Source organism: Staurois parvus, unplaced genomic scaffold (genome assembly GCF_062004578.1).
Source record: "Staurois parvus isolate SC_StPar_1 unplaced genomic scaffold, SC_StPar_1.0 ptg000068l, whole genome shotgun sequence".
Classification (NCBI taxonomy): Eukaryota; Metazoa; Chordata; class Amphibia; order Anura; family Ranidae; genus Staurois; species Staurois parvus.
In genome coordinates, this window is record NW_028317864.1 from 8,796,802 (window position 1) to 8,811,273 (window position 14,472).

A 14,472-nucleotide genomic window follows, 5' to 3' on the forward strand; every position below is an offset into this window, starting at 1 on the left:
TGAGTCCACTGACACCAATGTTGGCAGTTATTATCGTGTTCAGTGGCACAGATCTTGCGGCAGTATTATAGCATCTACTGAGGGTTAATATTGCACTCAGTGACACCAATGCTGGGAGTTATTATTGTGCATTGTGATATGCTGCAAAAAATACAGTAGGACCAAAAATTTGGGGCATTGAGGTGTGTTATAGCCCATTCATTATGAATGGACTGCCTAACTTGACACAATGCATGAAAATGCTTTGCTATTGTGCAGCCCTTGGAAGTGTTAGAAGCCACACCTTCGGCCTGGGTTCAACAAATCTTAGGTGCTAGGTCACCATGGCGACTAGAAATTGCATCCTGGCACCTGGGCTTTTGTGTCAGCCATCCACTGTCAGGCACTGGGACGCTGCTTCACTGATCTGGATTCGAAATCCCCGCTGCCTAATCTCCAATCCGTACCTCTCAGAGTACAGACAAGAGGCATTCTAATTGGTCAGCATCATCCCATGGGCAGCACTGACCAATCGGAATCAGTCTAGCCCATCCTGTCAGTGCTGGAAGGGGAGTTGAGAAAGCTACAGGAATTTAAAGTTCCTGAACCTGTGAATCGGCGTCCTGGTGCCTGACAGCAGGGGATCGTGGAACACTGATACACTGGGATGGGGGGATGGGGAAGGGGTCCAGTGTAAGGTTCACCTTACAGATTTTTTTGTAAAGGTGAACTAACACTTTCAATGTGTCATCCAAGCCCACCCACATGGTTCTCTTTATTTCAATTCTTTCCTTTCTTTTGCTTTCGTTCTCTTTCTGACACACAATTCCAGGTGGCGGGCAGCTAATTTAAAAAACTGGTTCCTAACTTTTTTAGCTGGTTCCTATATTCAAAGCAAATTGGTCAAGCCCTGCCTTAGGCCCTCTATCATTTTCAAGTTGACTACAACTGGACTAGTGGATTCAATAAGATCCAACAACCCTCCTTAACCAGCCCCCCACAAATTAACACTTAGGTCACATCACTTTACCCTAGATTTATTTTGACTGGCACATTTGTTCTAAGATAACAATGCTCCCTCAATTCATTTGCAATGATGTCACCCTTTGTTACACAATTCTGAGATGCCTATAAGCAGCCGTGCGGAACCTCAGTGCCCTAAAACACTCTGTTCTAGTCCCCACAGTCAAAACATGACTTTCAGCCAGGAAGCATATGAAAAGAATCTATAGCACATTGCAGGGAGAAAAAAACATGTACAAATAAAAACAAGAAGTCACAAAGAAAGAATATTTGAAAATTCAGCTCTATTTTACTTACAGTGCTCTACAAAACCCAGTATTATTTTATGAACGATTAGTTACACGTGTACACTTAAGTTAGGTCACCAATTTATATTATCGCTTCCGCTTGGGAGGAAAAGTATGAATAGAATATTTTCTACTGCATGTGGCCTGCTCTCCCATATGGGTGACAATATTCCCCACGAATATTCAATTTAAAGTTGCTAAAGACTCTACTGAGGTCAGTCTCCCAATGCAGCGCTGCTATAGTTTAAAACCACACGGGCCTACTTACAGCTCATGATTTTCCTGCCCCTTCCCAGCTTCCCTTGTATCATAAACAGACCTGACTTTAAAATAAAAGGACAATTAAAAAGTCACTTTTATACAAATCTAATTTTGGTTTCCATGACTCTAGGCAATATTGATGTTATTTAGTAAAAAATATAATATAGCTGTTAACATTTTACATTTTCTGGGGGAATGACCCTTAATTATCCAATTTCTGTCCAGCTGCCATTACAAAGCTAAATTATGGCATCAAACTATGAATAATACTTAAAGAATACAGTCAAAACATTCTTTATGGAGACAAGCCACTGTAGAGTAATGTTATTAGTGAAATTCATGGACAACATGGAGGCATGTGATTCAGTCCACAAATCCACTGGCATATCTCCCAACTTACTGTATTCCAGAAAAGTTCTGACAGGTTTGGTGCAGTCAGCACTTGACAAGCTGTATCAATGATGTCCTGTAAGAGCCAAAAACAGTACAAAAAGTTAGCTGCTTACGCGCCGCTCTATAGCAGAAATACTGCTACAGGACGGCACAGGTGCACAAAATCATATATATATATGTGATTTTGCAGTTACGGGTAGGGGGTGCGAGCACGCTCTACCTGCACCGCTATTCGCGGCCTCGGCTGTCAATCACCAGGTCCTTGCCGGTGATTCCCCGCAGGCACCCGGCGATCTCCGAGAATTACTGACGAGGGAAAGACCTGTGTATAAACAGCACAGATCTCTCCCGTCAGCTCCTGCACATTGCTTTGTATGGCTCTGCGTAGCAGAGCCATCCAAAGCAGTGTGCTTACAGTGGAAGGCACACACACAGCACACAGTGAAACAGCCCACAGCACACAGTTAACCCTTTTATCGCCCCACATGTTAACCCCTTCCTGCCCAGTGCCATTAGTATAGTGTCAGTGCTTTTTATTAGCACTGATCCCTATATTGGAGTCACTGGAGATGTCAGTGACACCAAGTCAGTTCCCCCCAGTGTCAGCATGCCCGCTGTAATCCAACAGTCCTGCTATAAGTCACTGAATGCCGGCATTACTAGTATAAAAAAAAAAATACATTTTGGCCTAAACATTTATAAAAAATGCAGACAATCAAATACCACCAAAAGAAAGCTCTATTTGTGGGTAAAAAAGATGTAAATTTAATTTGGTGCAGAGTTGCATGACCGTGCAATTGTCAGTTAAAGTAACGCAGCGCCGTATCAAAAAAAAAAAAGGCCTGATCAGGAGGTGGGGGGTAAATCCTCTGGAGGGCAAGTGGTTAGGTAAAAAAAAAAAAGCTACATATATTTTAAATCTCACACTGACATGTTGGGAGCATGAAACTTAAGTAAGGGGACATAAGGCAATGCTCCTTAAAGCAAAGTCTCCCCAAAACGAGAAACAGCTTCTAGTCAAATTACATTTTCACACAATCAAGTGATCAGTTAAAAAACGTGGATGAGGCATGATTTACCCAAGTCATTATTCTTTAGAAGACATCTTGACACAATTAATTTCCAAAAAAACACAATGACAACTATGTGCAATAATATGTTTTGCCACCCACTGCAGAGGTTTCAGCAGCAAAAAGCCATCCTCTCACAAAAGGGTGCACTAAAAGATGGTTATTTGTATCTCATGCTAGAATGTCATTAAAGCTCACCTGTTGATTGCCCAGCGTGTGTTGGTCTATGGAGATCAGCACAAAACATAGCAGACTGTAGATACATAGACAAGCGGTACTGGTTGTACACTGCAGCACAAACAATTAAACAATGTATCAATAGGTGAAGGGGAAGAACATAAAATGATGGTTCAATAGAATGGATTATTCTGAATACTACTCAAATTGACAGCCAGAAGATGTAAACATTTATGACTAAGAACACATTTTTAAAATTGATGCACATTTTACATTTATGTATAAGAATACTACAATGTTTCCATCCCTGTTACTGACAGACCAGTAAATAAAAGTTAAGCCTACTGCCGAGGTAGTTAGTGCTAAACAACATATTGGCAGATTTTGCCATAGAACGTAAAAACAATTGAGATAAATCAAACACTGTTTGGCAATACTCACACTATGCTCACCACAACCAAGGCCTTGAAGCATTTTGGTCAGATACTGGAAAACATGGAGCTGTAAAGCAGTATTACCCAGTTTTCGAATGGCTGGAGACGCATCATCTGTGCTAAGTGTGTGTTGAAGGAGAGCCCAGGCCAGGAGAATAGGAGCGTGATGTGGGATGTCTCCAAAGGTGAACAAGATTTGATCCATGTCCTGTTCAGAATAATAGAATGTAGTGTCACTGGATATTACATATAGATAAAAGGCAACTACATAATAAGTTGCCAAGTGGCAAAAAGTGAAATTGAAGCCAGTAAGCCTAGTATCCAACCATCCTGCAAGTCCCAGCCAGTGCAACTTCTGGCTCTTGTTAAGCTGCACCTCAGTGTTCTCCATACACATTATTGGCCCCAAAGATACCTATGGGGAATCACTTAAAGAGAAGAAAATTGAAGCACAGGCTGGGGGCTCCTAAGTCACCAAGCACAACTTTTTTTATTTTTTTTAAAGTGTGAGATGGTGAAACGGCATATAATGAACAACCTGTCTTAACCCGAATGGCATCCACTTTCTGTATTTCTCCCTTTATTCCAATTAAATATTTGTGATGCGTATTTGACAAACAAATTTGTAATATTTTTCTTTGTAATTAAAAGAATACACCTTAAATACACCAATCATTGTGAAGTGATTTACCTTGCAAATCTGAGGCTCATTGCTGAGTGGGTGTTCAACATTGTCTTTTAAAGCACACTCCTGTAAAGAGTCCATGTCAATTCCTTCCAGTAGGATAAGAACTTCAAAGTACCTTTAAAGTGAAGTAAAAAATCTTTCAGGGTGGTGAAAACAATCACTAGTGTCAAGTATATTTAGCAAACATCAGATAAACTCTAGTATTGTACATATCTTTGTTATTTTTGTCAGAAAAAAAAAAGAAAAACTTCAGGAACGTATTCACATTTTCCAGGATATGCCATTGCTTTTATGTTGTACAAAGACTGAATTTTGCAGAGGGCAATAGGCCCAGCTGAAATGTACACAAATGCACACATAAATGAGTCAAAGCAGTGACACATCCCTTATCAGAAAGGGCAGGCTAGCTAAAACACACTTGGATTTCTCCTGTTTAACACCACAGGCAGAATGAAAGCAGATCCCCTATGACCGCTACACAGTGTGGATGAGGAAGGTGAAAAGGGATCCGCATTGCCTTCTATTGTACTCAGAAAGCCACAGCACTCAAGGCTGCTTGAAAACGCAAAGAGCAACTGCTTCTGGTAGGATGCAGTCATTGTTCGACTGTCAATTTTCCACCAGGCTTCTTCAATATTGAAACTGACTTTTTTGAGCTAAGTGATGCCAACGTGGACACCCACAGCTCAAATTTTGGCTGACTGATCAGAAATTAGTTAAAAATTTGAGCCATGCATGTTCAAATTAAAGCTGGTCATACACCAGTATATTTTTGTTAGAAAATATACATTTGACATAATACCATCAAAGACTTTACTATTGTTGTTCAAAAGTACTTCAAAATCTGGTTTGCTTTTAGCATTTGATTTTGGAATGAATGGAATTTCCCATGAAAACCATATTCACTGCTAGAAATTCCATCCTGCTCCTTTGATTTTTTTTTTTTGTCACTACACATGAAACGGATTGTTGATTTGACCCCCCTAATGATATGAAAAGTGAACGATCAGAAAATATTAGAAAGAATTGTACTGGTGTATAGCCACCTTTAGTCTGGGCTTTTATTCAGGCAAACAATGCCTTCAGGCAGGCAGCTATTACTCGGTTGCCCCTTTAGCTAACTCATATGGCTTTTATACGTGCAAAACAAAGTATCTCTATGTATACAAGCTGGAGAGGGAAAAAAGATAACAAGTTAGTGTAGCAACTTCTAAACCTAAAACAAATTAGACAGCATAACCTTTAAAGAGAGTATAAAGCATTGTCAAAGGCTCCTTAGGTATACAGAATGCATGAGACAGACTTTGATGTAAAAAATGTTATCCTAGCATGTTAATGTTTTAAGAAATCTTGTTTCTATATACAGTTCAAAAGTTATAGGTGTATGGAAGGTAGCTATATTTACTCAACTTTCATCAAAAACAATTAGTGTTGGAAGGTGTGCAGACTTCGGAAAAGTAGAACTTGCTAATACTCAAATCTAGGAATGAATTTAAAACATAACATAAGTGATTTACCAATCCGTACCCAATTCTGTCTATTAAGGGGTCGAGGCTTTGTTCAACCAAGTGACGATTTTGCTGCCGACGTCCAAAGCCTTGCTCCGTGAAAAGTTTAGTAAGTAACAGAAGATTGGCAGGCGGAATTGCAAAATAGGCATAGTACAAGAAAATAATCTCCAGCAACATGGCCTGCTCCCGGAGACACTGCAGGAACCAGCGGGACACCTGGCGTTCAGTCTGTAAACAATGCACATGGGAGAAGAGAGAAAACAAATCAGCAATGTAGACTAATGGGGGAATAACTTGTAATAAGCACAAACTACAGCATATAATGAAAATGTCAACTCAGCATGGAAAAATTTACTGATACATACCATGAGGTTGCCATGAGTTTCCCATGTAGGTGCATCTTCTTTGCACAGCTCCTCAAATTTTTTTATATACTTCCCAATTAGGTCCCCCTTTTCCAGCATATCCATGCACTCATTAAACTCTTTCTACAGAGAGAAGTTATTTTTTTTCAAAAAAGAAACCCGATAGGTATTAGTATGATGCAAGAAGAAAACACACAGTACAAATCAGTTTGGCTCAGTGGGCTCCAGAAGTAAATCATCATCTGACAAGCAGCTTTCCTAACTTCTTAAGTGCTAGGACTTACTGGGGCCAATGTCTGACCCCATCTCTAGTCAAGCATGCAAACATTTTGAAAGGTGAAACAAAAAAAAAAAAAAAATTAAAATATTTTTGGATATAACACAATGCCATTTCTGGATAGTTGAGTACAAATGGATGGCTAAAATACAGCCTGGACAATAAAATTTCCTATCCAACATGACCATGAGTGAAGTCTGACTGCACAGAATGAGGTAGGGTAGTAGTATTCACCCAAACCAAACCATCGGTACTGACAGACATCAGTTACCTGCTAAACCATGTTTGGATAGCAGTAAAGTCCCCATTACCTTTTGGTACAGCCAAAATGGACAAAAGACCTAAAGTGTACTTCTCCCTCTTATGTTGCCACTACAGATAACATGAGCTGCTCTGTTAGGGGACAACCTCAGCCTCTTGGATTCCTAGAAAACTGACAGCAAAAATGAAATGCTAAATCATAAAGTCCTTTTTATAAATGTGAAAAAACAGATGATTAGCGCCAAATGAATTAAGTTTAAAATTAGATATGTGCTCATTCAGTCCTTCCTTGCAGAGATGTACATAGCACAGAAAAAACACACATAAAGCTTGGGTAATGTGAATGTGCTCTGGTACTTTTCCTGTGTGTTGCATCTAGATCAGCCTTTCTCAACCAGGGTGACTTAAGGTTTCTTCAGGGGTGTCTAAAAATTGCCCAAAACGTGTATAAAAGCCAGCGGGTGGAACAAGCCTGCCTTTTAGTTACGCAAAGCCACAGGTTTTCATTGTGCACCATTAGGACTTTCTAGCCGCCGGCATCCTGACAACCAATGACATCATCAGTTGATAAGGAGGATGTTTTTTGTCTGCATAGCATCCTTATTTGACCTTCCCCTGCCCCTCTCTATCAGTTCTGGGGTCACATTAGCTCAGCGATGGAGAAAAACTGAGGGTGAAAAGAAACATTGGACTACTAGTCAGTACCAGTTTGCAAAAGAATAAATCCCCTCCAATGTTGGCTGTCCCTACGTGTGGATGTTGCTGGGTTATATAAAAAAATATGAGAATAGTTTTCCACATGTTAGAATGGGGTGCCCTTTAAAAATTATGGACAGTCTAGGGCAGCAATGGGCAAACTGCGGCCCGCGGGCCGTATACGGCCCGGCGGACCTTTTAATCCGGCCCGCGGAGCGCGATACTGTCAGGATGGCGGTCAGGATGTGTGTAGGCGGGGCAGCGTGACGAACGTGAGGGGAGCTAGGCTCCTCTCACAGTCCGCCCTGAAGACCGAAACGGCGCGGGAACACGGCGAGAGGAACGTGCGGAGCAAAGGTAAGTGAATTGAATTACTATAGGGGGGATGAATTACTATATGGGGGATGAATTACTATATGGGGGATGAATTACTATGGGGGGATGAATTACTATGGGGGATGAATTACTATATGGGGGATGAATTACTATATGGGGGATGAATTACTATGGGGGATGAATTACTATATGGGGGATGAATTACTATATGGGGGATTGAATTACTATATGGGGGAATGAATTACTATAGGGGGGATGAATTACTATGTGGGGGATGAATTACTATATGGGGGATGAATTACTATATGGGGGATGAATTACTATGGGGGATGAATTACTATATGGGGGATGAATTACTATATGGGGGATGAATTACTATATGGGGGATGAATTACTATAGGGAGGATGAATTACTATATGGGGGATGAATTACTATATGGGGGATTAATTACTATGCTTACTATGGGGGAATATTACTATACTTACTATGGATGACACTTACACATCATTCATCTACTCTTGGTCCGGCCCCCGGGTCCAATATATGAACCCATTGCGGCCCTCAAGTCAAAAAGTTTGCCCACCCCTGGTCTAGGGTGTATAAAGTCTGTCCATAATTTCAAAGGGTGCCTTGACTGAAAAAAGGTTGAGAAACATAAAAGTCTTTCTATGAAACTTCAAGTGCACTGCACCAGTTTTATGCCAATAGGAGCTTTTATAGATGCTGATTTATAGGTAAAGTTGATCCAGGGAATATCTCAATGCCTGCCTGGGGATCAGGAAGGAATTGTGTTCCCTGCAGGAGCAAATTACATCATGCTTTGCTGGGTTTTTTGCCTTCCTCTGGATAAAACTGTAGGGAAAGGATTATAACTTTTTTTTTTAAATGGTTGAACTGAATGGACTTTTGTCTTTTTTCAGCCAGACTAACTGTGTAACTATGAATAAAACCAAACAAGTCATGTCATCTGTTCTTTCTCCAGCTTCTGCAGAACATCCATTTGGATACAAGTAAAATGGAAAACTATACTGAAGACAGCCAAAAACTTAATGAAAATGGAAGGATGAAAGGTGCACCTGCCAGGAGGAAAAATAGACAGGAAAGGTAAAAGCCCACTGCAGGATAAGGCAAAATGAGACTCCTATTATTAGCAGAAACATGGTTGTGTTACTTCAGGCCCTTCAGGTCTAGAAACCCAAGGGAGCCTCAGAAAGGGGGATAACACAAATGCTGGTAGAGAAGGGCTTGTATTAGTTATAAGGAAAAGTATAAGAAAAGAAAGAAAACATAAGCCTAGCTAAGGAAAACTTACACCTGAAAGTGGCCATGAAATTGAGCTCTTAAGACACTATCCAAAAACAGAAGAGCCAGTGTCCTAGGCACTGATATAGCCAACAAAAGAGCAGTAACTCTTCTGATCTGCTTCCTACATACAAGCAATACACCACCATCAGCTGAAGTGAAACTTCACTTGCTCAATCAACATGAACTATTTGTAATTCTTATGATGCATTAGTAAATAGATAGGAAAGTATATTACATTTACTTGTTCTAACCTTTTTTATTACATTTCTTCAGTTACTCCTGGTTTCATGCCTAGGCAAATGAGGTCATACACCCCAGGAGTCTTCATGAGAGGAGGGGTTTTCTCAGATAAGCCCATCTTCCTGACTGCATGCCTGAGCTAAGGGTGGATGGATTTCAGGCAGTAAATGCTACATGAATCATGTGCCCTTACTCAAGAAAATGTTAGGTGGGGTGTTTTTCAAAGTGAATTTTTAGCAAAATAAAACATGACATGGATGGATGAGTGCGTTTGCTTTGAATATTAAGAAATAATTAAATAGCATTTTTGGTGTGTGGTGCTCAAATGCAGTATAGTTCCACTTTAAACTGTGTCCCTTGGGAACAATAGGGGAACAGATGCTCGCCTCACAGCATTTAGTAAAATCTTATTTCCAAGATGCATTGCGACTCTCTGGTGCTGAACATAAAGCAGAGAAAATGACTACTGGCACATAATTTCCTAGATTGTAAGCTCGAAAGAGCAGGGCCCTTGAACCCCTCGTGTTTTGTTTTGTTACTGTATTGTCTTATGTACTGTCCCCCACTATAATGTACAGCGCTGAGCAAACCTTTTAGTGCTATATTAATACTGTATAATAATAATAATAATAATAATAATAATAATAAATATTTGTATATATTCATACAAGAGAAAAATAGAGATACAGGATAGACATAAAATGCTGTAAATAGGTTTACCTTATAAGGGTGTTTCTCATCCTGAAAATAAGTCAGCAAATGTAGAACACATCGCAGCATACACATCCTGTCTTCATAGTAATATTCTGCCATCTAAGTTGTGAAAGGCATTTCACAATTAAAAAAGAAACGTAATCAACTAACCCAAAGAACATGTTAAAAAGGTAGCCATTAAAGTAATTCCAAGGCCAAAGCATTTTTCCCCCCAATTTTTATTATATGGAAGGGCTAAAACCATAAGAGATTTATTTTTTTTTGCCATCTGTATCCTATTGGGCAGATTTTTCACTTCCTATCCTTTAGATCCAACAGGAAGCAAGAGCTGTTACCTGAAAAAGAGTGTTTCTATTGGAAAATATTCCCTTTATTCCCTTTTCCCAAGTGGTGACACAGAGAAATAACAAAAAATAGCATTCCTCCCCACACGAACAAAGATAAAGAGAGAGAAAAAAAAACCTTTAAAGTAATTGTAAATCCTTACATATACTCAGTGAAGTAACTGGCCTCAGGTGATACACAGAGATTAAACAAATCTTCCTACATAAGTAGGAGGTCCCTCCTCTGTCACCATTTTTCTTTTGGTGTCAGGAAAAAAAAATCAGGCGACTCATGCTGATAGCAGGGGAATGAAGCGGCAGACAGTAATTACACTTACTGCTTCTAATTGAGGCGACTAAACACCATAGAGAGATTTTCTTTATTCATATTTCATGTCTGAGGTTTATAACTACTTTAAGCAACAATTACCTCTAATTCTTTCAGAATTAAAAACATAAAACCTTTTTGCAGAAAGAAAAGCCCTGTAATGAAGCAGAAATGTGTGGCCACTGCTCTTCTACATATAACAGGACTCTTGTACTTACGGAAAAAAAAAAAAAAAAACTTTTCTTGGAGTTTACTGCGGGACACAAAGTTAAACCTTTTATACTGCCAGCTTAAGAAGGATTGGATGCAAAAAACTGTAGGCCATCCCAGGATATTACACCTCCTACTACTAGCATGTCACAATTTAGTGGAAAAGCAGTACCAAAAGTATAATAACCCATGTCCCTCAAACATAACTTTACCATGAGTAAATTAGGGGGTAAAGGGAGTTACAGTGGGGATCGAACGTTTGGGCACCCCAGCTAAAAATTTGTATTAATGTGCATAAAGAAGCCAAGGAAAGATGGAAAAATCTCCAAAAGGCATCAAATTACAGATTAGACATTCTTATAATATGTCAACAAAAGTTAGATTTTATTTCCATCATTTACACTTTCAAAATAACAGAAAACAAAAAAATGGCGTCTGCAAAAGTTTGGGCACCCTGCAGAGTTAATATCTTGTACTGCCCCCTTTGGCAAGTATCACAGCTTGTAAACGCTTTTTGTAGCCAGCCAAGAGTCTTTCAATTCTTGTTTGAGGTATCTTTGCCCATTCTTCCTTACAAAAGTCTTCCAGTTCTTTGAGATTTCTGGGCTGTCTGTCACGCACTGCTCTTTTAAGGTCTATCCATAGATTTTCAATTATGTTGAGGTCAGGAGATTGTGAAGGCCATGGCAAAACCTTCAGTTTACGCCTCTTGATGTAATCCCCTGTGGATTTCGAGGTGTGTTTAGGATCATTATCCATTTGTAGAAGCCATCCTCTCTTTAACTTCAGCTTTTTCACAGATGGCATCAAGTTACCATCCAAAATTTGCTGAAATTTTATTGAATCCATTTTTCCTTCTACTCGTGAGATGTTCCCTGTGCCACTGGCTGCAACACAACCCCAAAGCATGACTGATCCAACCCCATGCTTAACAGTTGGACAGAGGTTCTTTTCATTAAATTCTGTGCCCCTTCTTCTCCAAACGTACCTTTGCACATTCCGGCCAAAAAGTTCAATTTTAACCTCATCGGTCCACAGAACGTGTTTCCAAAATGCATCAGGCTTGTCTATATGTTCATTTGCAAAGTTCAAATGATGATTTTTGTGGTGAGGACGTAGAAGAGGTTTTCTTCTGATGACTCTTCCATAAAGACCATATTTGTACAAGTATCTCTTTATAGTGGAATAGTGTACCACAACTCCAGTGTCTGCCAGATCTTTCTGGAGGGATCATGCAGTCAAACATGGGTTTTGAATTGTTTTTCTCACAATCCTGCGAGCTGTTCTGTCTGATATTTTTCTTGGTCTTCCAGATCTTGCTTTAACTTCCACTGTTCCTGATGACTGCCATTTCTTATTTACATTCCGAACAGAGGATATTGACATCTGAAAACGCTTTGCTATCTTCTTATAGCCTTCTCCAGCTTTGTGAGCGTCAACTATTTTCAGTTTCAGTTTTCTAGACAACTGCATGGTGCTGATTGTTGGGGCAAGGTCAGATGAGTCTGGGCATTTAAAACCTTTGAGATTGACATCACCTGGTCTTCCCAGATGATGATTGAGAACAATCCATGACACTGGCAGGTCTCAGCTTTGCAAAGGGGGCAGTGCATGCTATAAATTCTGCAGGGTGCCCAAACTTTTGCAGACGCCATTTTTTTTGTTTTCTGTTATTTTGAAAGTGTAAATGATGGAAATAAAATCTAACTTTTGTTGACATATTAAAAGAATGTCTAATCTGTAATTTGATGCCTTTTGGAGATTTTTCCATCTTTCCTTGGCTTCTTTATGCACATTAATACAAATTTTTAGCTGGGGTGCCCACACTTTTGATCCCCACTGTACTTACTTTCAGGACATCCAAAAGCAGTCCAACTGAGGATTGGGCAACATTGAAAACAAACACTAACAAGCACCCCCCCCCCAAAAAAAAATGTAATGGGGACTGCCTGAAGCTCATAGAGCTACCTGAAGGTTCTTACAACCAAAGGTGATTGTGAGTAGTGGCCACAACATCCACCTGGAAAATCTATGAAAGTATATGAACTTGAAGTCCTGATGTGGCAACCTCACAAATCTGGAAAACAGAGACCTGATGGAAAAATGCCTAAGGAGCACTCTGAAGTAAACATTGAATAGAAAAGGGAGAACTGGATCCTTGTAACCATAAGCTTGAACAGTGGCCTTTCTGAGCCAATGACAAAATGAGAATTGGCCTTACAGAATGAAGTTGTGACAGGGAGATACACTCAAACAGCCTAAACCACATCCAAAGAAGTGGAGAGAAATCTACGTCTTGCGAAATGGCGCTAAATACAAATATGAAATGACAATGTGCTGACTATGGAGACATGTAGAAACCACCTTGAAAAGTAAGGAAGACCTAGGCCTCTAGAACACCCATTTCTCAAGCAGGACCGAAAAGAGTTCTTTGAAGGATAAAGCTGCCAGTTCAGACACTCGTCTTGCCGAGTATAGATCTATAATATAGATCTGCTCTTCTACTTCCTAAACCTACTCCCCCAGCTGCTGTAAGTATATACAATAGGACATCAATATATCATAAAATGAAATTTCAGCACTATAAAAGATAGCCTCACATAAAATGAATCCTTCCCATATAATCGTGTAAAGCAGCAAACACATAATCTAGAATTAAAAAACAACTTGTTCTATTAATTCATAAGGAGCCATACATTGATTCATGAAAAAAGCTCAAATAAAAATAATTTACACGTCCCCCTCTTTACAGTCTCTGATCTCATTAGCTCCAGCAATGTGCTTAAGTGATAAAACAGAAGAGGGAGACCAGCATAGCACTTAACAATACTTTTTTTAAAAAAAATTCAATAAAAACAGGGCAAAACTCACATAAAGAAAGTTCATACCCAACACTAATAAATAATGGCTCACACTCACAGTCCTATGTGTGTGTGCATGCCGATACGCGATGACGCAACTATGCTTTGGCCCCAACCAATGCTTTTTCTCATGAACCAACTACCTCAGGAGATTATATAGAGATGGATTAATTTAGTGTGAGGCAATTATATGAGGAGGGATTCATTTTATGTGAGGCAATGTGGGCCTTCAAAGCACTGTAAACTCTTATCACTGCCTATGATGATAGAAACAAGGGGAACTAGGTTTCAAGTCACAGCAAAAAGAAAGAAAGATACATTATATTGCCAGAAAGTATTGGGACACCCCTCTAAATCATTGGATTCAGGTATTCCAATCACTTCCATGGCCACAAGTGTATAAAATCAAGCACCTAGGCATGCAGACTGCTTCTACAAACGTTTGTGAAAGAATGGGTCGCTCTCAGGAGCTCAGTGAATTCAAGCGTGGTCCAGTGATAGGTTGCCGCCTGTGCAATAAGTCCATCCGTGAAATTTCCTTGCTATTAAATATTCCACGCTCAACTGTTAGTGGTTTTATAACAAAGTGGAAGCAACTGGGAACAGCAGCAACTCAGCCACCAAGTGGTAGGCTACGTAAAATGACAGAGTGGGGTCAGCGCATGCTGAAGCACACAGTGAGCAGAAGTCTACAACTGTCTGCAGAGTCAATAGCTAAAGACCTCCAAACTT

At 39.8% G+C, this 14,472-nt stretch overlaps 1 protein-coding gene across 4 annotated transcripts in view; it reads right to left on the minus strand.

Annotated features, from left to right (window-relative positions):
* NUP188 (nucleoporin 188) overlaps positions 1–14,472 on the minus strand; it is a 134,860-nt gene that overhangs the window by 74,019 nt on the left and 46,369 nt on the right. For all 4 annotated transcript variants that reach the window (XM_089669093.1, XM_089669092.1, XM_089669095.1 and 1 more), the window contains exons 7-13: positions 10,025–10,117; positions 6,189–6,311; positions 5,840–6,051; positions 4,316–4,427; positions 3,632–3,832; positions 3,212–3,301; positions 1,951–2,016 (exon numbers count right to left, since the gene is read on the minus strand). In XM_089669093.1, the coding sequence (XP_089525219.1) occupies positions 1,951–2,016; positions 3,212–3,301; positions 3,632–3,832; positions 4,316–4,427; positions 5,840–6,051; positions 6,189–6,311; positions 10,025–10,117 (897 nt within the window). The remainder of the gene's footprint in view (positions 1–1,950; positions 2,017–3,211; positions 3,302–3,631; positions 3,833–4,315; positions 4,428–5,839; positions 6,052–6,188; positions 6,312–10,024; positions 10,118–14,472) is intronic.